At 40.1% G+C, this 22,762-nt stretch overlaps 1 protein-coding gene across 2 annotated transcripts in view; it reads right to left on the reverse strand.

Moving 5' to 3' along the window:
- The window catches only part of MYOM1 (myomesin 1), a 142,948-nt gene that overhangs the window by 20,777 nt on the left and 99,409 nt on the right, over positions 1–22,762 (reverse strand). For both annotated transcript variants that reach the window (XM_030836682.2, XM_030836684.2), the window contains 5 exons: positions 20,592–20,776; positions 16,508–16,622; positions 7,068–7,224; positions 4,958–5,064; positions 4,796–4,840 (listed from right to left, as the gene is read on the reverse strand). In XM_030836682.2, coding sequence (XP_030692542.1) covers positions 4,796–4,840; positions 4,958–5,064; positions 7,068–7,224; positions 16,508–16,622; positions 20,592–20,776 — 609 coding nt within the window. The remainder of the gene's footprint in view (positions 1–4,795; positions 4,841–4,957; positions 5,065–7,067; positions 7,225–16,507; positions 16,623–20,591; positions 20,777–22,762) is intronic.

A 22,762-nucleotide genomic window follows, 5' to 3' on the forward strand; every position in this document is an offset into this window, starting at 1 on the left:
TGACCAGGATATTTTCCTGCTCCAATATTCTAAGATTTAATTACTTCAAAATATTTTGAAAAAGAGTTCAATTTGATTTTTTTTCAACAATTTAACTCACTTTGGAGGTTTTTAAAAATGTTTTTAAAAATGAATCTTAAGGGCTTCCCTGGTGGCGCAGTGGTTGAGAGTCCGCCTGCCGATGCAGGGGACACGGGTTTGTGCCCCGGTCCGGGAAGATCCCACATGCCGCGGAGCGGCTGGGCCCGTGAGCCGTGGCCGCTAAGCCTGCGCGTCCGGAACCTGTGCTCCACAACGGGAGAGGCCACAACAGTGAGAGGCCCACGTACCGCAAAAAAAAAAAAAAAAAAAAAAAGAATCTTAAGAAAGAATTAATTTTGACTACATATATAAGATGAACCAGCTTGTCATTTAAACCCTATCCATCCCAATGGTATACCTGTTCATTTAAGTTTGTAGATCAAGCAAAATTTTTCAGATGCAAATAAGCAAGTCATTATCAAGAAGCTATATTAAAATACAGCGTGGCTTGCTTCACATAGAAAGTAAGGAACTGTGTGATATCTCTGATTTACACCTGTATCGCTTAAGCCATTTGAACATGAGTGAAATTTTTTAAAAGTTGGCTGACATCTCTCGAAGCCTGTTTCTAAATTTCTTGTAACTTGAAAATGTTCTCTACAAAGCCTCCTCCAAGCCAACAGATCTGTATCAGAGGTGGCTCCTGGGCATCCTCTGTGGAACAAGATGGTTGTTTCTCAAAGTTCTGTAGTCCTTCACTTCTGTTAGGGCAAATCACCCTTTGCTTTCTCTCAACTATTCTTAAATATATCTCAAAATTTTAGCCATGCTACATTTTAAATTATAAGCTTTAATTATAAGCTTGGTATAAAGTTGTATGAAATGTACATTAATGTCTTTTGTATTTATCCTAAAACTACCCTTTTCAAACTTCAAGGGATGCCTTTCCTTTGCACTATTCCATATTCATTGTGAAACTCAGTTATAGAGTCATTCCATGCAGAGCTGAAAGGAGGCTCAGACATCACCTACTGAGGGTGTCCCCTGTGAACAGAGAAGGGCCACACCTTGATCAAGGACAGTTATCTACCCCTAAAACCTTGTGCTCCTCACCTGCTAACATGCATATTATCTGCCTCACAAGGCCACCAGGAGTGAATATGGTACCAGGATACACTGAGCCACTGTGAATAATGACCGCTGCTCGAGAAAGGAGTTCTCTTTCTCCCCTGATTTTACTGATGACAAAACTCAGCCTCGGGAAAGCTTAGTAACATATCTGGGTAGCAGAGCTGAGACCAGGGTTGTTCCCTCTATTCTGTGCTCTTATGGTCCTGGCCATCCACTCTGAAGAACACTAGTGGTTTTCCAGTAAGAGCAGATCAGCAACAGACCCCAGGGCAGTGACAGCAGAGGCTAAGTTTTCTCCCTACAGGATGCTCCTGCTTGCTACAAGTTAAGTCTTGAGGGGAATAGAGAGTAGGATCTCTTCCAGAAACATCTGGAAATCTCACTCTAGGGAATCTAATACATGAGTGATGCAGTTACTAAGAAGCTCAGTGTGGCGGCAGTGGGGAGGGGACACACTCCCACGCTCTCCTGGAAGCCTCCAGATCCCTTAATGTTCACGGTCCTCTCTGAGTAATGGGGCCATTGTCTGGGGAGCACTGGCCACCAGGATGCACACACAGAAACAGCCCATGTCCTGTCAGACCACCTGGGCTTATGCCCAGGTACCAGCTGTGTACATCTGGTCTAGTTACTTAACCTCTCTGTGCCTCACTTTCTTCATCTCTCAAATTAAATCACCATAGTAGTGACCCTTTTAAGGTCATTGTGGAGTTTGATGACATTCTGTTTAAGCACCCTATAAACAGCATATAATAAATTAATATTTTGGTGACTCTTCCTTCAGTTGTTTAAATAACAACCACCAATTGTATGTTATATTTACACCTAAGAGGACATACCAGATAGATATAATTTATGTATACGTGCTTGTGTATGTCTGTACTCATAGAGTATAATATATACAAGTGGGATAATAACCAATGTCTACAAATAAAAAGATATATTATGCAGGATGTTTTTGTTTCTGTTTTTTTTTTAGGTGAGAAGTGTATTTATTTAGAGAGATACACATTCCGTAGACAGAATGTGGTCCATCTCAAAAGGCGAGAGGCCTGCAGGATGTTGTTGATACTGAAGTATATCTCCCACCATCCCCCCCATATACCTTGAATTTTAGATATATATATATACACACACACACACAGACATATATATTCAAATAAACTGCCTCTCTACACTGCAATTTAGTATCACTACTGGCAACACAGACTAGGTTATTTTCTATTTTTAGCTTTAGATATTTTTATTTTTTCCTTCTGCTCAGCCCTAAATTTCCTTAGGCTCTTTTCTCTGGCAGTTAATTTGCTCCAGCAAAATATCTGGTATTTGTAGGTTTAAGGCATATGTTTAGTGGTTTTCAAAATATTTTTGAAAACAGGAGAATTTACTGTGCCAAGGGATGAAGGAACAGCACACTCTTTATTATACTCTGTAAGAGACGAGACCAGTTAAGACCTTACAAAATCTCAAGAAAATGGCTTATGTGTCAACACATACTAAAAGGAAGTGGGTATAAATTGAGAAATTGGATATGCTGCTTTGACCCTATCATCAGATCTCTGAAATTATTCATGCAGTGACCTGGCTGATCCAACAGTGGTTGGGGAGAGAAAAGTACTGGAGCTGTGATACTTTAAACATTGCTTCAACGGGTTCACGGGAGCTACCTCCGGTTGGGAGAGTCATACCTGCACATCAGAGTTTTTAACACATTTTTGGGTTCTCTCTGTGCTGACCCAAATGCCACACCTGATCTCTAATAGTAGGGCACCTGAGTTTGCTGCTACCCCTTCTCCTAGAACCAACAACTAAAGTGATTATGCTCATGCAGAATGAAATATCTCAGCATACATGACAGTGACAGCGGGCAATTACTACTGGCAAGTCCATATGATCATTGAACTTCAGGGAGGCTGGGCACCTCCAATTCAATAGTAACACCCCAACTTCTCTCATCTCCATCCTTTAAGCTAAATGTAAATGTGTTTGGACCAGCTGTTGCCTAGACACTTTCTCAATGTTTACTGTCTGACTAGATTAGATTAGCAGGTGCTGCTGTTTCTGTTTCACGTTGTACACAGTGCGAGCATTCACAGGCTCCAGCTGTGCTCGGCACGGTGACCCTCTCCTCCACTCCCCTCTTCATGGCCCCGGGAACATGAAGGGAGGACATCAGTGTGACTGGCAGACAGCTCTTCTGCAAGTGGGTTTTTCTAGGTCACTCTTCTGTTTCAATTAACATTTATATTTTCCCTGAAGAGTTCAGGATTAACCAACGCCCTGTTGATTGTCCCTCTCACAGCCCCTCTATGTCGTGGGTGCTGTGAACAATGACAACAGCCATTCCTGGAAAAGAAACCAGGCAATGGGGAAATTGGGATGAGGTGCTCAGGTTCACAGAGTACAGAAGAAGGACAGTCCAGGCCAAACCTCTGCCTTCCATACAATTTTAAAAAGAATAACTTTTAAGATACTATTCTTGGTGTAACTTTTCCAGTTTGATGGTGAATAAGCTTACAGACGAGAAACAGTTCTCCCCTAGAATTCAGAAAGCCTGCTTTCTGCATTCACACTCCACAGGCACCCCACTGTGCTTTGTTGAATAAAGTTGGTTTTGAGAACATTCCAGCTGAGGCCAATAGTCACCAACACCCAGCCTCACCATCAAACATGCATTCCTTGGGAATGTGAGAGAGGTCAGACACCTAGTTTTAAGCAGTGTTTATTTTTCAATCACAGCTCTGCTGAGAATTTCAGGAAAGCTGTAGACCTTCGCCCTAGAAGAATGCACATCTACAAACACACAACGTTTTGCCTATAGTTTGGGGTCAGGGTATAGTTCCCTGGGTTCCTGAAACTCCTGTATTAGTGAAGAAGCTATATTTTAGGGATTAAGGAATGAAAAAAATTCCTGATTTAAAAGAATGAGTGATGCTATCACTCTTTGTTTTTTCAAACTCTAAGGTGTAACTTTCTGGATGCTTCACTGCTTTGGCCAGTGGGTACCAATGGGCAAGAGATCCTATCAGGCCAGTGGAACTTTCTGAGTATCGTTTCAGACTTCTTTCTCTTCTCTTAGGTGTCAACTCTGGAATTTAATCTTTTATGTAGAAGGTACTTCATTGAAGGGTTTTTAGATAGTTCATAGGGATTCTTTTTCTGATCAAGGCATCTTTACCTTATTTTCCAGGAGTTTAAAATGTTAGGTACTGTCTTTATTTAGAGGTATGGTTCTTCTATTAAATGTTAACATTAAATTGCTTAGGAAGAGATCAGTTCGCCTAAAAGACATACAAATTAATGTATCCAGGAGATGTGTGTGTGTGTGTGTGTGTGTGTGTGTGTGTGTGTGTGTATAAAGTTCCAAAATATGTAGGCAAAAGGTTAAGAATGTAATTGGTCAGCTGTTACACCTATGTAACCCGATAGTGTTCTATGTAACAGAGCATGGGATGTATCTTCTATGTCAGTGTTCTTTGTATCTCTGGAGAACAATGACAAAGATAAAGGCAGCCCTTCGGAAAGTGCATCTGCAGCTACCGATATATGCTCCATTATATGTTCTCAAGAGCCTCTTCTCTTGATCCTGTCAGAAGTGTGTAGAGGGATGGCTAAACTCTGTGAATGTATTGTGGACACTTACTTGGGAACTTGTGTTCTTGGCTGAGAGCAAGTAAACGTTTCAATTCTGTAGGGAGAAAAAGAGAACAATTAGAGCTTGAACTACTAAAACAAAAGTCACTTGATCCTTGGGAATCACTGAGAAATCAAAGCAGACTCGTGAATGAACTGATTTTTCACTTACCTTCCTCATCTATCAAGTAGCTTGACGCTATTCCATCAGTGTCTGTTACATCGCAGGAGTAGATGCCCAAGTCTTCCATCCCGAGGTCTTTGAAGGTCATTTTCGTCCTTCAGAACAGAATAATTTTATAAGAAGAGAGGCCGTGTGGGGTCTGAGGACCTGCACCCTGCCGGTCTCTAGGCATTTGCACGTCCGCTCCCTTCACGTGGAGCACTTGTTCTGTCCCCCTTGCTGACCTAAAGCCCACTCATTCTTGCTGCTTCTGGAAAGACTTTCCTGACCTCCTCCTATGGGCTGATGGTAACGGGAGGGGGAGCTGGTACAAATCTCCCATCCCCAAGCTATGATGCGTATCGATGTACATCCCAAATAAAGATATTTTTAGCTGATCAACCCTTGCTGGGCAGCCTGAAATTTTTCTTCTTCACAGGGCAGAACCTCCCAATGCCTCTCTTATGTCAACCCTGCACTTCCTGTTTTGGAGGTTATCACATGGCATCAGTATTGCCTAGTTCATTAACTATATACCTCCACTGAATGCCTTTTGGGACGAGATCTGTTTTGTTCACTGTTGTGTCCTCCGGCCTCCATACCTTGTCTAGCACATAATATGGGCCTAATAAATACTTGTGGAATGAATGAATGAATGGGTCAGTGGTCTAGTTCTCTTTGTTTTCTAACTTTGGTGAGTCACATTGCTGGTCAGGGTCTAAGATCACCCAAACATTTATAGGTTAATCAAGGAAAAAAATTTATAGTTTGATTGTCTTTCCTTTGACCAAAATTATGTTTCACTTCAAGGACCTTACAGCATAGTTACAGCAGAACGTCTTTTAATTATTAATATATTCAGTATTTCCTTGCTGTTTTCCAACAAAATTACTATTTCTTTCTTTTATTTTTGAGCTACATTGGGCTTTTGTAATAGAAATAATACTTAGGAATATTTTGCTTTACTAAATATAATCCAATCTGGTTGGCACTATAAAGATATGAAGCTTGATAAGTAAGGTGAAATAAAAAGAAATCTTGAGGCTGAAAGGAAGTAACAGATCATAAAATTAATCTCCTTCACTCTCTTCTATTTTACAGAAAAAGAATCCAAGGTCCATGTAATTAAAAGCTGCCCCAGGTCACACAGCCGGCTCCAGGTAGAGCTGGGACTAGAGCTCATCTCTCCTGTGCTTCCCATACAGAGTTCTTTCCAGTACAGTATTGTGTCACTCACAAGTGGCGGTGAAAAAGCAGAACAGATTATACCCAATCCATTGAATTTACCATAACTTGAATCAGCAAGTTCTTCCTTAACCCCTCCCCATAAGCATCCTCACGATTACTTAAGATTTCAAAATTCTGTAGAATAATGAGAATCATCTTTGAAGTTCACTTTTATGCCAGTTAAAGCTTTTCTTACATCATCATAAACGATGCCAACTAAAAACTGCTGCTCGCCATCTGCTTCTACAAGGATGAAGTCATTAGCCAAGGCAGTCGCTGACCTTCAACACACCCTGAAAGGAGTTCAGGGTGGAGATCAGGAATGAGGCGCTCTGTGCTCTGGAAAAACTGGCAGAACAGGCCTTCAGATAGTTAGGTATTTTTCAGGAGAAGATTTTATGAGCCCAATTTCTTGTATCTTCTCATATCTAGAAAAGCACTAAAATCATTGATGGAGACATCGGCTCCTTGTGACTAGCAGCAAGCTTCTGCCGAAATGTGTGCTTTGATTGCACGTTTCCCCTTCACCAAAATCACTTCTATCCTGACTTTCCGCCTTACCTTTTCGGAGCAGTTCCTCAGAGCTGTCTGAGATGCTGTCTCCTGGGCTATTGTCCTCATTTTGCCCCAAATAAAACTTAGGTCATAACTCTCACATTGCGCTTTTTTTTTTCAGTTGACAGTGAGACACGTATGAGAAAATACTTTAAATGGACTAATGTGAAAAGTATTTTATAAGGATTGTTATTTTTTAAGGTTTATACTGGTTTTCACTTTTTACATTTCCAGTTATAAAATATTTGGATTTCATTCTCTTATTTGAAATGGAAAGCGTACTTCATCCTCCTTTCATGAAAAGGAGACCCATAGTTAGGATTGAAACGGTGCGTACTTGTTGCCTTTGCTTTCAACCTCTAATCTTGGAGACTCCTCTGTGGGGACATAATCTTTGGACCAGGTGAACTCAGAATTTGGAGCCATCTGATCACATTCGAAGTTCAAGGAAATGACTCCATCATCATCCACATTTACAACAAGTTCTTTGGTTCCTAGAAGATCAAAAACAAGGCACTGATAGTTCCTGGTAGAAGTCAATCACGTAAGAATTCCTTACCTTGGGATCCCTTACTGTAGCCTTAAAGCAGGGCCTTGAGCCTGTGCAAGCAAAAAGCCCCAACTGCTCGCTGCAACTGACAATCCTGCTACAATTCAACTTTTGTGTTGTGACAGAATTAAATGAATGTACCATGTTTCTTAGGTAGTGCTAACACCATGGACAGTACTGTTTGTTCAGGGCTGAAGAAAATTGGTTGACGTGACCCTTGGGACAGTTACTGGAGTATGTTGACCATAATAAGAAGGACAAGGCAGCCTTGGGAGAAAGGAAAGTTGAATGGTCCTTATCAGGGCCTAATTCATGACTTTTGCTTCAATATTACCCATATCTAACTAGTCATCAAGAAAGGATAGATAAGAGATAAAGAAATCAAAGGGAAATTAGAGGGGAGAAAGTAGAGGTAGTAAGAACTGCCTATATTCACATGTTCAAAGTTTGTAAATCATTTAAGAATGAAAAAAAACTCCATGGAAACAAATTCTGCTGATCAGGTAATCATAAATTAATCTAAAGATGCCATTCTAGATTAGAACAATAGAAACCTAGAAATGACTGTTATTGAACTTTATGGAAATGAATTTCAAGAGATTCAAATGTTTCAAGATTAGTTTTTGGATTTTAAAAGAAAACAATAATGTTTTGAGGGATTTTTTTTGAGGGTTATAATAAATTACATCTGCATTCAATATAACAATTCAGAGTGTGTATAGCATATAAAATGTTCACATCTCTGCCTAAATCCAATTTAAAAGGTAAAATGCTCTTCTCAAATTGCCATTAATTCAATTACCAGTCTACACTTAGTTTGTTTCCATACATTAGGAAAAATATATTTAATTTCAGAAAGGTATAGTTTTATTTTTTTTAAAGTATAAACAAAAATCTTTCAGTAGATACTTCCCAAGTGATGAAAGATTTTCTCTTCTAGATTGCATCATTCAATAAAACTTGTCAGGGGAAAAACAATTGCAAGACTCCTCCCAGGCGAAGGGCAAAACAAAACGAGTGCCTAAAGAGTGATTGGTGACATTAGGATGTTGGTTCCTAAGCCTGGCAGTTGGTCTAATTTGTGTCCTTATTGATAGTAGTGTGTGCTTCAACTATAAACCTCCAAAAAGTGATTTTTAACACATAGAAAACTTAGCGAAGACTAATTCTAGGAGATTTTTAAAAAATTACTTTTTAAAAAATAAAGGGTTATTTTCACATTTGGCTATACAGATAAACAGAAATAAAGATCAATTAAAGATTTAATTTTTCCTAAGTGAAATGTCCCCCATGTATTACTTTATTGGAAGTCACAGACCATGTTTTATTTCTATTCCCAGTAACACATGACTAATCCTTACATTAGGATTAATGTATAACATTGCTGTATAACAAATAACGAACAAGTTACTTAAGAAAAGACTGACACCTAAGAATGCTGAGGTTTAGATGGTGTTATAATACACAGTTAGCATAACTGAATCACAGAGAGTATAAATGGAAAATTTTCTGAATATCTGTATTGTTATAAAGAGGAAAGGAGAAGTAATGAAGTTGACTAAACCTTTCTTGCTATTTACATAATATCTATTTTGGAGGCATGACAGATTGTTCGTATTAATCATTCATTGGTTTATTTGTAATCTCTTTAAAAAGGAAGTGAATCATCCATATGCCTGCTGTTTATTATGTTGGAGGTATGACTTAAGTTTACAGCAGAAAAAAATATTGCTTAGCTTAAGAGTCTTGATTTTTATTAAAGTGAAAGATTTGACGTTTCTACAAAGGAGTCATAAAACGGAAAGCATATGAACAATATAATTAGCTTGGCTTTTCTCTCAATTACATGGATAACCTTTGTACCGTAACACTTCACTCATTTGGAATCTTGCCCAAGACCAAGAAGTAATGAAAACAAGTCTCTAAGAGCCAGTGCTGATGTGACAAAGTCCATGCACTAGTATTCTTGAACACTCACTGGTGAATTCCATAGACCATCACTTGGAATCTCTACTTAGCTTGAGATGATTGTAACAAGCTTAGTTGGTCAGTTTCTCTCAGTAGATTGAACCCAAAAAAGAGAGGAAAGTAAGAAGCTACTATCATCAGGAAAATGACAGCAGGAGAGGAAGCAGAAAACTAAAAAGCAGGCACAAAGACATTATTTAGTAGAGGGACAAACAGCTCCTCACCCCATAAGACGTCACTATATTGTAACACTGGGCAATAAATAAGGTGGATACTTATGGCTCTGAGTCATTCAGAAAAAGGTAAATGAAATTAAGTATATTGCATCCAAGAAGTATGAAAGGTAGGTACTGAAATGTGTAATCTATTTTACGAGAATTTTCATCAAAGAGTCTTAGAATGAAATTTTAAATAATTGATGCTCTAGCAGTAAATTCTCAGGTAAATGGAACTACTGGGTATTTAAAACAATACCTTTTTCAGGTTTCTGAATGGCCAGATTTGGTCCCAAACCCATGCAACTTAGAGAATAGAAAAACCCTGCTTAGTTGTTGTCTCAATTGCCTCAGCTATTAAGAGAAGGATATAGAGCTGCCTCACTGAATTATTCTGGGCAATTAATTTTTGTCAAGTACTTGGAGATCTTTTGTGACATATGAAATGAAACAAAAGATGTTATTTTTAAGTCCCAGGCAATATGTGTGTTTCCACTTTAACCTATGAGTTTTACATCATTACTTTGTAGCTGGGTTCTAATGTAAAAAAATGTAATAATTTATACTTTTAGAAAACAACATGGTATTTTTTGAAAGTCTTAGATCAAAATTTGTGATTTGAAATTAAGTAATTGCCTGGAGGGGCAAAATAAAAAGTAGGGATTAGATGTAAAGTCAACTAGTATCTGAGTGTGCTCATCTGTGCAGCTTTTCTTGATTAATCATATCAAATCAGAACATGGTAGACAATATCTGTAGTGGATAAAAGAGAAGCATGAACATTTCCTCAATTTATGCTCACATAATTGTGGCTATGATGGGTGCTATTTGTTGATTTATTTAAATAAAGGGAAAAAAAGTTAAAACTCTCTTCCATACTTCTGTTTTAAAAATCAAATACTCATTAAGATGAGTATTTGATTAATTTTCAGTTTTCAAAAAGTTGCACTGGTTGTTTATTTTATCAAGAACAGGGTTACATTCTACAAGGGCAGGGCTTTTGTCTTTCATATTTTCCATACATATTTACACATGCCAGGCACTGGACTGAAAAAACAGATTTAAATGAGAAATGTCAGTTTAGAATTGCAATGTTTATTTTATTGGAACTAGTCTTATTAAAGCTTAAGCATAACACCAATATTTTGATAAACAGACAAAATTAAAAAAAAAACCAACAAAGAAAACATTCTAGTCGCAGTGGGTTTCCTACTTATGCTCAGAATTTAAAACTTGATCTCTTTCCTGACAAACAGTGATGCTGTCAACTGGCTGACAGTATCACTCTGAAAGTGATCATAATCACAAGATTTTGAAAAGTAAAGTTTACTGAAAATAATTGAAATACTAGTTTTCTAGGCATATTTCTTACACTCCACAAAAATTCTCTTTAGAAAATAATGTTTAGTCAAAATACTATTACAAAGAAAGAACACAGTTTCAACTGTATAAATATAAAACAAGGTTATTGTCTTAAAATGATTATGGCAACAAGTTATCTTGTTCCCTATTTGTCACATGAATTACAATGCTAATGCTCTCATACTCTTTCAACATGGCTTTTGAAATTCAAAGCCTTCTGTTACTGTTCAGCTTTAATTAATTGGTTAACATAGTTCTTTGAATAAAAGTGTTTTTGGAGAGTGACTTAGTAGACCAAGTATTTTATAATAATACCTATAATGGGAAATGGAATTGAAGTTGCCTGGAAAAAAGGTAGACTCTTCCTGCATTCTGGGTTTATATATAGAGGAAGTCATTTTTGGAAAATACATAGATTCATAGATTCCTCTCTGTGTAATAAAGAAGGTAATTATGTTAATCTGGAAAGGACATTTTTTCCACATATTAAAATCTAAGAGGAATTAATAGTGGCGTTCCTTAAATGAACGGATCCTGGATACATCATGGGCAAAAAATTCTAGTGAGATTTTACAAAAGATACATGACATTGAAATGGATGATTCTTTTTATAAGTGCTCTAGGAACACCAAGAGCAATGTAATGACAGCATTTCTAAGAGGCCCCAGGCTAGTCCACAACTACACCTGTGGAGATTAACCTGGTGCAGCGTCAGAGTGAAAGAGGTGCAGCCACAACACCCTCAAATTTTCTTTTTAGAATGTCCCACGGCCTGAGTTTTTGCCAAGCACTGAGCTGCTGTCAATCCATGGTTGAACTCATAAATGTCTAAAGAGACACATTCACTAAATTTGACTAAAACATGAGCAGAATGGTTCCGATATTTAACAGGCAGGCAGCAAGTTTGATGTTCTGCTGTCAAAGTAATGGAATCCCTATGGATATTCTCATCTAGATGAAAGGCCATCTCACTTTCCCGCAGAGTTGAGCTGGGAAAGTGGACCAAAGTTTGTCAGGACTTAGATTTTTCTCAAAAACAACCTTTGAATCTTTTCAAGAATATGAAGAATTCAGTTAAGAGCAGAGGAGATTTGGCTATAGAAAATGAAGGAGATAATTCTGGTCTGAAAAGGAATTAAGAAGAGTTGTCTCTAGTCAGCTGCCCCAACCCTAAACAAATCCTTAATGAGGACATAGAGGAATACTGGATTGCGTGGAATGGCATTTTAATAGTCCCTCCAGGCTTGCCACTACCCCCAGTAAGTGAATGGGTTAAAGTACGGCCCAGGGCTAAAATGAACTTTTGGGAAATTAACTCCAGCCCATAATAATAAAACTCCAGCAAATAATGATTTTAAAAAGAGATAAAATTTAAAAGTGGGAATTCATCTTCTCACACATTTCATAATCTGATGTGAGAATTTTCTCATATAATTTAGTCTTTTATATCTGCATTAATAGGACAGTTTTATAAGTTTTATTCTTTGTCCTTCTCCATGGTGTGCGTGAGTGTGTGTGTGTCTGTGTGTGTGTGTGGTGTTTAAAAAAACTGGAGAGTGGGACAGAACAGAAGCAGACAGAAGTGAACAAATGTAATCGGCTGCGTGTAACGCTGAGGTCCCCTATGTGGAAGACAGGACCACTGGCTGACACACCAGCGGTCCTGGTGCTACATCAGGGCCTCCACTGGACCTCTCCCAACTCACCCTTCATAACCAGGGTGTTCATTATGAGATACTAGGGTTAGGTTTACACGTTGTGGCTGCAAAACAGAGTCACACTCTCTCGCCAAAACATGGTAGCCATTCATTATTTTTTTCATCTATAAACCAGGTACTAGGCTATTGACATATATAGAGAAAATAAAGTTCCAATTTTGAAGGAGCCCACAATCTAATGCACAGTTCACAAACCTTGAATTTCATACTTGAATTACCCAAGGAGTTAAACAAACAAACAAAAATGAACCTATGCCCAGGCTCAGTCCTGGAGACTCCGATTTAATTGGTCTGGAGTAGTCTATAATGGAGTCAGAATTTTCAAAAAGTTCCTCGCATGATTCTAATGCAATGTACTGTCAAGGTTGAAAACTACTTTGCTAATGGGTGAAAGAGAGCAGATAGTGAGCAAATATAAGTGAAGTTTTCTAAATTAGCCAGTTGAGCTAATCTTTAATAGTCAGCCTGGCTTCCTGCTTCAGAATCCTTCAAAGCTCCACCTCAAGGCCACTGAACCTTCTCAGCCCTACCAGGTTCTATAACCTATAAATTTTCAGAAACTGGGATTGGTTAGTAGGTTGTCAACTCAATCCCAGCTCATTATTCCTTCTGGAGCTCCGTTCTTCTAACCTGCCTTGCTCTTGGTGAGAAGTCCTAACTTCCAATAACTCAGTTCCTGCCCGGGACTCTGCCTGGGTCTGGGTTCTCCTGCCCCTCACCTCAGTTCTCCTGCCTGCTGCTGGGTCTCTGGTAAGAACACCTGCAGCCTGTTCTGCCAGTTATTTGTTGCCCTCCAGATCACCTGCCACACCTTGGCAGGTCTCTCTCTTGCCTCCCGTCTGATCTGGTTCACTTTGTCTCCACCTACAGCCCAGACCTGATACAATCAACATAGATACTGTTTGAAAAATATCAAATATCAAGACTAGAAGTGCCTCTCATGTACCAACAAATCTACTCTAAATATTTTCCAGCTTATTCTTCTTACAGGCTTGTTTAGCTACTAGATTTCTTGGTAAGGCACAGCACACTTAGTCCATTTTGATCCTCATTACCAGCACGATCAGACTTTGCAGTAGTGGCTGAGCTACATCTGCTGGCATTTTCGTCAACTTCAAAGGGAGACCAGTCACCCTACCAACCCCAGTGGATTAGGTTAACTTTTAACTGGAATTCAAATTGCACTTGAGGTATCTTGTTAGGTGTATTTGAGGTTTGCTGTTACATGATAAGCTTTATTCTCTATCTGAAATTTTAGTAATGTGTTCCAAAAGGAGTTGTTCTTCTGAAATAGCAATCCTAGTTTCACGTTCCAAACCTTGAAACTGATAACAGATCCCATCCCCCCCCAACCCCGGCCCCAAACATTTTAGCATAAAATAAAAACATGATTAAAAGTAATATATTGGTATTTAATAAAGTTAATAAATACAGACAACCTTAGGCTACATACAAGTTTTTACAGGGATTTTTGAAGCCTTAACACCTGTTTACAGCCTATTCATCTATGGGAAATATTTTGTGAACCTCTAAGCTCTCATCATGCCGTGCTGTAAACTGTTTTTCCACCAGCTCACAAGCCCAGTGGGTGGTGACAACGTCACATTACTCTACTTGTGGTGCCCACACAGCACCTGGCATGAAGCAGGTGTTCAGGAAACACATAGTGCAGGAATGAATGTGTCTGTTGCATATGGAACCAGCCTCAGTGTCCTGGGTTTGGGCTCCTTCATGGCGATGCTTCAAGTCAAGCATCTTGACTCTGTGCCTCCCAGGATTTTTTCCTAGGCTTGAGCCAGTGGTTCCTGAGTGGGTTAATCTGCTGCTGTTTAGTCTGCAGCTGCTGCTTGTAGTTATATTCTGGGAATGGAACGGCCACAGAATGACTTTGGGTGCCTTGTTCCAAACGAGTGAAACAAAACTCTCCCCCAGGAGCTCACCAGCAGACTCCTTTCTGATGGTAAAGTTTCCACCCTGGTGGCTTTACTAACATCCTGACTGGCCACCTGCCATTCCAAGGGTTATTGATGAGAAAACAGGAAATCAATTTAAGCTTTCTTTAGTCAACAGATTTGGGTTCCACTGCTTAAAGGGTGCTTTTAACCTATCAATGACTAGATAGTTTATTTGTGTAATAATCTAAATGTTCTTACAAGGGCAGCCTCACAGTTGGGCTCTTCTGCATGCCCACTGGCACCCTAGATATCTGCACAGTTGGCACCTGAAGGGTCTGATTTCTACAGGAATGTGTGTCCTCATGTCTTCGTGTGTCACCTTTTACCTGGCATTTGGGCTCCTAGCATTTTTCTATTTTCTCATGAAGTTTTGCAAAGAGTACTTATATGAGGTATGGCACTCTGTCCAGACACACCTACCACACTTTGGTACAAGAAGGTCACTTCTGTCGTACCCGGTGCTAGAGGGTAGTTACAGGAGTAGATGAAAGCAGTTTATGAAGTAATAGGATGAAAGGGGCAGGTACTTCCTCAAAGGATACATTAGATATTCTTTTCAAGCATCATTAAGTGAGAGCAGAGTTTTCTATGTTTACATTCTTTTCTCATCCTAAAAACAAATATTACATTATATATCTGCTCTTTATTTCAGTCTGAAAATAGGAATGGATTAAAGTGAGAGTGCTTGGACTAGAATAAATATAAACTTAAAATAACTGGTTAATACTTTTTTTATCTTTTTTCATTTCCAGTGATTTCTTTCCTGTAACTTTAATGAACTGAAATTTATAACTTTGAAAAGGAGATTAAATGACAAAATAAGTATTATATAATGATCTGAAACTACTTGCACAGTGAACACTACAAACTTTGTTCACATAACAAAGGGAAAGGCTGTCTTTCCTAGTCAAATCATGGCATCTTGAAACTGGGAAGTGAGGCTGCCTCAACTCTACAGATCATTCAATTTGGACCGCTGTTAGTTTAATCCAGGGGTCAGCAAACTATGGCTTGTGGGCTAAATCTGGCCCATTGCCTCTTTTCGTACGGCCTGCAAGCTAAGAATGGTTTTTACATTTCTTTTACAAATAAAAAGAAGAGGGCTTCCCTGGTGGCGCAGTGGTTGAGAGTCCGCCTGCCGATGCAGGGGACACGGGTTCGTGCCCCGGTCCGGGAAGATCCCACATGCCGCGGAGCGGCTGGGCCCGTGAGCCATGGCCACTGAGCCTGTGCGTCTGGAGCCTGTGCTCCGCAGCGGGAGAGGCCACAGCAGTGAGAGGCCCGTGTACCGCAAAAAAAAATAATAATAATAATAAAAAAATAAAAAGAAGATTAATATTTCAAGACCTGAAAACTAGTTATAATTCAAATTTCATAATGCATGTAATGTATCATATTACATAATGCATATATCAAGCACAATAAAGTTTTATTGGCACATAGTCATGCTCACTAATTTATGTATTGTCTGTGGCTGCTTTTGTGCCACAGCAGAGTTGAGGATTGTTACAGGGACCATATAACCATAGAGTTGAAAATATTTACTATCTGGCCCTTCACAGAAAAAGTTTTCTGTCCCCTGGTTTAATTTAGTAGCTACAATTATATAAACCCTACTTTTGTTTAAGGATCATGCTTGCTACCTGGGCTGTTCCAGCTTCCTCTGTGATGGGAAAATATTCTTGTGGGAATTAATGGCCATAGTATAATAGGAATAACGTCCCAGGAATGTATGCTTTAAACAGTTGGTCCAGGAAGCATAATTTGATCAAGAACTTCCCTGTTTTTAAGTATGAACCAGAGTAGCCCTGGACCACTACAAACGTGGCTCACCCCTGCCCTAAGGTCCTGTGATGGGGTAAATGATTGTCAAGTCCTACGCTCTTTCTTATCAATCATTCGGCTACCATACAGTGATGATTTTGAAAATGAGGAAAAGCATAGAAGTAAGGTTGAATGTTACTTTGGTATCTTACACAGATGAGACTAACGAAAAAGTAAAAGCCTACCTGGACGGGTTTCTGCCACAACAGGCCCAGCAAGGTCAGACGGCTTCCCGACACCTGCCTGGTTTATGGCTCGGACTCGGAACACATAGCTGACACCCTCTTTGAGGCCTTGCACCTGGAAGAAGCAGGTATAGAAGTGATGGGTGCTTTGTGTCATTTGAACAGAAGTGCCCTTCCTCTGTGGTGGCAATTCAATTATACAGCACAAAGGGCACAGGACTTGGGTTTTGAACGTCATTCTGTCAAAGACTGTGTGTGGCTTCAGCTAAGACTTTCTCCTCTCTGGACCATGTGTAAGTAGAGATTTCCAAGATCCCTTGAAACTCAGATGCTGTTTATTTTTTAGATAATTTAATGGCCACCAGCATCAGAAACAGAAGACTAATACAGGTATGCTTTAAAGGAGTTAGCCACCTTATTCTTTGGTCAAAAGACAAATTACAAAGTGCTCAGGAGAGCTTATATGCTGCCCTTTTTTTTCCTGATCCTTTTGAGACGTTCCATGAATAATTTCAGATAAAATTTCTGACAAGAGAGGGGAATTACAAGCACGGATCACAGATCATGGATCACTTTCCGTTTAAAAGCATGTTAAAGCACTAGAACAAAAACAAACAAAAATTGTCCCTATAAATATAATACAGCTATTTCTCACTAAACAGACAAGCAGGGACTTCCCTGGTGGCACAGTGGTTGGGAATCCGCCTGCCAATGCAGGGGACACGGGTTTGAGCCCTGGTCCGGGAGGATCCCACATGCCATGGAGCAACTGAGCCCGTGCTCCACAACTACTGAGCCTGCACTCTGGAGCCCACAAGCCACAACTACTGAGCCTGCATGCCACAACTACTGAAGCCCATGCGCCTAGAGCCCGTGCTCTGCAACAAGAGAAGCCACCACAATGAGAAGCCTGCACACTGCAATGAAGAGTAGCCCCCGCTCGCTGCAACTAGAGAAAGCCCACGTGCACCAATGAAGACCCAACGCAACCAAAAATAAATGCATAAATAAATAAATTTTTTAAAACGATAAAATCTTAATAAATAAATAAACAGACAGCAATTAACATGATTGTGAATTTTAGTAATTTGTGAATAGTCAAATATATTCAAATTCCAAATCCTCACATCTTCAATCATCAAGAAGATGTTTGCTGAGGACCTATATTATATGTGTGCCACCAAGCTAGAGTTACAAGAGCATAAGAGAAGTAAAAAACATATATAATATGTTTTTATACAGCAGTCCCACTTCATAATTTTTTCTGACTTTCTTTGGGTTCAGCACAGTCTCATTAGTATTACAAATACTGTCAATATTTTACAAAAATTATCTTTTCCGTTTTAGAACATGTGACTTTTAAAAGCTATATGTATTTTTTTTAAAGCTATATGTATTTTAAGAAGGAGTTTATTACACACAAAGGGCACAATTTTTTCCCATAGTGTTGTGATGGAGATTAACAGCCAAAATGGGATTTAAATCAAACAAAGCTAGAATATACTTATTCAACTAAGCAAAGTGTTTGTGACCATGTATTTAGATGAGCTATGTATTAAACTGTTGGGTTTTTAATCTAATTATTTAACTGTATTGTGTTTATGGAAACAGAATGTCACCACTTATATAGTGATAGCTTTCACTGGAGCTAATGGATTTTTGAAATGAATTTTAATCCGTAAATGAATTTAGGCACAGGCTAAATGCATTAAGAGTTTGATGTATGTAAATTCTATACTTAGAAATAATGCCAGGCAACTGTGGATCTACAGAAAGGAACAGAAACATTTCCTTGTCGTGATAAAAATAGACCCGTTGCCAGGTACCTGCCACATCTGCACCTGCCACTTAGGTAATATGTGGCCGTGAGTCAGATTTCTGCCAACACGGCACAGGAAGTGAATCCACTTCCTAGTGTCTAGTCACTGAGGTGACAGGCACACCCCTCCACTCTTCCATCACCACAGGGGCAATGACTGCTGGCTTAAAGCACTAGAGATGCATAATCTATATCCCCCACCCCTTCCAATTATTCTCACCACATTGTCTCAGCAGATTGTAATTACCAATCAAGAAGGAAGCATGAGCTCTGTTGGTTAAACCTTTTGGTGGATAGTAATGCATCTTTCACTCTCTAGGAACCCCTAGACACTCAGTGCTAATGTGAATGGGGGTGCTTCTGGCAGAAACCGGTTAGGCCATTATGTTCCAGTGCCATGGTGCTAAAATCTCCTGTTCCTGGAGCTATATGTCCTTTCCTCACTTAAATTTGACAGATTAAACTTTTTAACATGCACGTTTTTCCTCCATTTCAGGGCTGAAACTTTTCTGAATATGAAACATCTGGAAAAGTGACTCCACATCAAAATGGGTATGGGGACTATAGGACATCTCTACTTTTCTTCTTTATGCCTTTACTGCTTGAATTTGTCATCATAAGCATGCATCTGTTTTATAATCAGAAAAATCAGTAATTCTATTTTTGCTTTAAAAATTGTGGCCAAACTCTAAGGTCATTTCCTTACAGAAAGTTCGTCTCCTGGTTTGTGAGGGGCACTCAACCTCAGTCTCTCTCTTTCCCCTAAATTTGCCTTTCTTCTTCTTTTTTAAAAAACTGAGTGACAGTAACCATTCTTTGACGTGTTTAAACTCCATTATTTTCTCTTCCTACTCATTTTCCCTGGGCTCTTGGTCCCCTTTGCTTGGCTTCTCACTGTCACTTGGTTTCCCGTGAGTCGGGCTCCTGGGATCCTGTGCTATGGCAGATGGAGGATTTGGAAGTCATGCTGGCCATAAGCACACACCACCATCATCTAGGATGTGTCCGACCTTTGTTTTACATTGGCCTTTGGGGATGTCTTTGTATCTAGAGGCCTCCTGACTTCTCTGGACAGCCAAACAGCACCCTAGGCTCCAGACCTTCCTTGACCTTTTCTCTTCCCCACGAAATGTGACCTTCCTTATCTCCTCATGGTATTGTAAGGGGCTGGAGAGCTTACTGGCACGTGGGAAGCTGAGTTAATGGCATGTTGGATATAATGGTTTAAGGGTCATCTCTCCTGGAGGGTACATTTACATCTTTTTATAGGGACCCCAGAGAGTGGCTGCCCTAACCCCAGAGAGTGGCTGACAAATGGTATGGACTTTAGTGGCAGGTTGACAAGAGAAATCTCTTAAACCAGGTATGCTCTGAAAATCCTCCAAGGCCCATGCCCTGGGTGGTGGCATATTCTGCCAACAGATAAGACTGCACACTGAATGCACTGTGAAGCTTCCTGTTTGACTGTGGTCATACAGTCACACTTCATTGTACGTAACAAGAACTGGAGTCATATTCCCCACAGTTTCTGAGGCCTTGTTGTAGATTCAGGGTCTCCAGATGCCACTGCTGATAATAGGGGGAAACATTCTTTTGAGATTTCTATTTGGTACTAGTGAGAGAGTCAGTGGCTAGAGCAGAACAGTCTCTGGCAGATAGAGTTAGAAACTGGTTCAGTTGGAACACTCTAGAGGAACCTGGAAGGCAGTGACATGGAGAAGGGTGAGAACAAGGTCAAGAGTTGAGGCAACTCATTCCTCTGGTCCCTGAGAGCTCACGTGAGCACAGGGGTGAGGGGGCAGGGGAGGTAAGGCCGACCACGACTCAAAAGGATCAGCAGTTAAAGGCGTACAGGCATGAACTCTATGAAAATAACACCCTCAAATCAAAAACCACCGGCAAAAAAATTCGAGGTAGGAATGAGAAAGTCACCTTTTGGAGATGGTAACATCTTAAGACTGTGAGTAACAAAAATGTGAGGTGGGTAAGTGGAGGCGAGGAGGGACAGAAGAGGGAGGAGGGATCTTTCCTAAAGCCAGGCAAAGGGATTTGGGTCAAATTACAAGCAAATTGTTTTAAGTATCAGAAACATCCCCCAAACCTCACCGACTGCCAAATGGAATCCTACCAGGATCCCAACACATGACACAGACCAATGCTGAGATGCTCTGCTTTATCTCACTGACTTTAAAGTTAACTTCGTTAGAAGAACCGTTTTTCTTTTAAAAAAAAAAAGATTTTCTCAAACTGTGAGCATCCTCTTACCTTCAGGTATGTGTTTTTCAGAGCCGCCTCATTGAGTCCTCGCCACTGGTCCTCTTTGGCACTGGCCTCCTTCATGTCCACAAAGTAGCCAGTGACCGGAGTCCGTCCTGAGTGCATTGGAGGCTTCCACTGCAGAACCAGGGAGGTTTTTCTGACTTCACTGTACTTGAGACTGTGCGGTGGTCCTGAGAGGGAAAGAGAGACATGCGTAACAATCATAATGGAGATAAGAAAACTCCAATGTGTGTAAACCTAGAGCCACATTTAAGGTCTTAAAGCTGAAGCTAATGCTGGTGTTCTTCTTTTGTAAAATCTACTACTCCCATGGAAACAGGTATTCCGTGCTCATTTCATATCAAGTTTCCTCAACAGCTCTGTATCAGCCTATTAAGACCCTTTGCGGGCAGCAAGTGGTTAAGGCCAGTTCAAGGTGCCCTCCAGCAGCTGGATGAAGCCTTGCCCTCAGGCTGTCCTCAGGCCTGTGTTCCTCACCTTTTATCATAACAGTTTAATTTGGTTGCAGATTCAGTTTCAGATTATTTTTGGATGACAATCTGAAAATACCCTGCAATCTCAATTATGACGAAGAAAGCAACTCTCTTTGATGGCTTATGAATATAGAAAAATATATATATTGCAAAATATATATCCCTCCCTCACCGGAGGGATATCTTTCTCGTAAAGCATATATCCCATATAGGGGTAAAAACAAACTACAATTGTGGTTACAAAGAACTTTCACCAAAACAAATACAATCAATCCCATGGGCCCTGAATCTATGCTAAACCCTATCAGGTATTTTACATTCTTTTATCTCACCCATCCCTAAAACAATTAACAGAAAGCTCAGAGACACCAAGGAACTTGATCAACCTGTTCAGGAAGGAAGCCAAATACTTCCTGTGTGTGCTCTTTGAACTCTTGGGCGAGTCCCATCTACTCACTGATGGCCTGCATCTTTGCATGACTACCAGCTGCTATGAAGGTGATATAGTTATTTTCTTTCTTTTTTTTTTTAAAGGATATAGTCAGATTTGCACTTTATTTATTTATTTAAATTTATTTATTGGCTGCATTGGGTCCTCGTTGCTGTGCGTGGGCTTTCTCTAGTTGCGGCGAGCGGGGGCTACTCTTTGTTGCGGTGTTCAGGCTTCTCATTGTGGTGGCTTCTCTTTGTTATGGAGCACAGGCTCTAGGCACGCGGGCTGCAGTAGTTGTGGCTCGCAGGCTCTAGAGCGCAGGTTCAGTAGTTGTGGCACACAGGCTTACTTGCTCTGCGGCATATGGCATCTTCCCGGACCAGGGCTTGAACCTGTGTCTCCTGCATTGGCAGGTGGATTCTTAACCACTGCACCACTAGGGAAGTCCCTTTATTTTCTTTTCTCTTTCCTCTTTTTTTTTTTTTTTTAAATAACAACTGGTTTCTAACCAACCAATCAAAAGCAGCTGAACTGACTCACAGTGGCCTGAGAGCCAACTACAAGCGCAGACTCCATCATGCTATGCTTTGGCATTTTGCAATTGATCACTGTGTTTTTTGGGCCCTTTTCCTCAGCTTAATGGTCACTGGCAATGAGTCATCCTTGTCTCCTGATGATGCCTTCTGTGGAAATAGGTTTAAATAACACCAGTACCTTACCCTGGTGTGGAGTGCTCTGTTTTGCAAAGGGCTTTTATGACCATTGTCCTGTGTCATCCTTAGGAGCCAGAGAGGCATCCCAACAGGTAGCACCGGCACTTTCTTCCAGAGAAGGACCACTGTGCTGCTGCTTCCTACCCCCTCGTGTCTTGGAATGAGCAGACCTAGTTTCCAACCCTAACTGCCACTTATTCCCTGTGTGACCTCCTGGGTATCATTTAACCTGAGTCTGTTTCTTCATCCGACAAAATGTCCTAAATGCTCTCACCTATCATAAAGCTTTCTTGACTCATGGCTTTCCCAACACTTCTCAGTGAGTCAAGGGTGAATCTGGGAAAAGAGAGGCCGTGGGCATGGAGGACTGCCCCGTTCACTTTTCCTCTGAGTTGGGAGCACTCACCCTGCAACCTCTTTTGCTAACTATATCTCTGTCTATCAAACCATTTTCCACAGGTCTGCTCAGAATTTCTTGGTCTGTCGTCATTCACATTTTAACTTTATTCAGGAACTGCAGTAATTTAAAAACAGACC

Source organism: Globicephala melas, chromosome 13, assembly GCF_963455315.2.
Source record: "Globicephala melas chromosome 13, mGloMel1.2, whole genome shotgun sequence".
Taxonomy (NCBI): Eukaryota; Metazoa; Chordata; class Mammalia; order Artiodactyla; family Delphinidae; genus Globicephala; species Globicephala melas.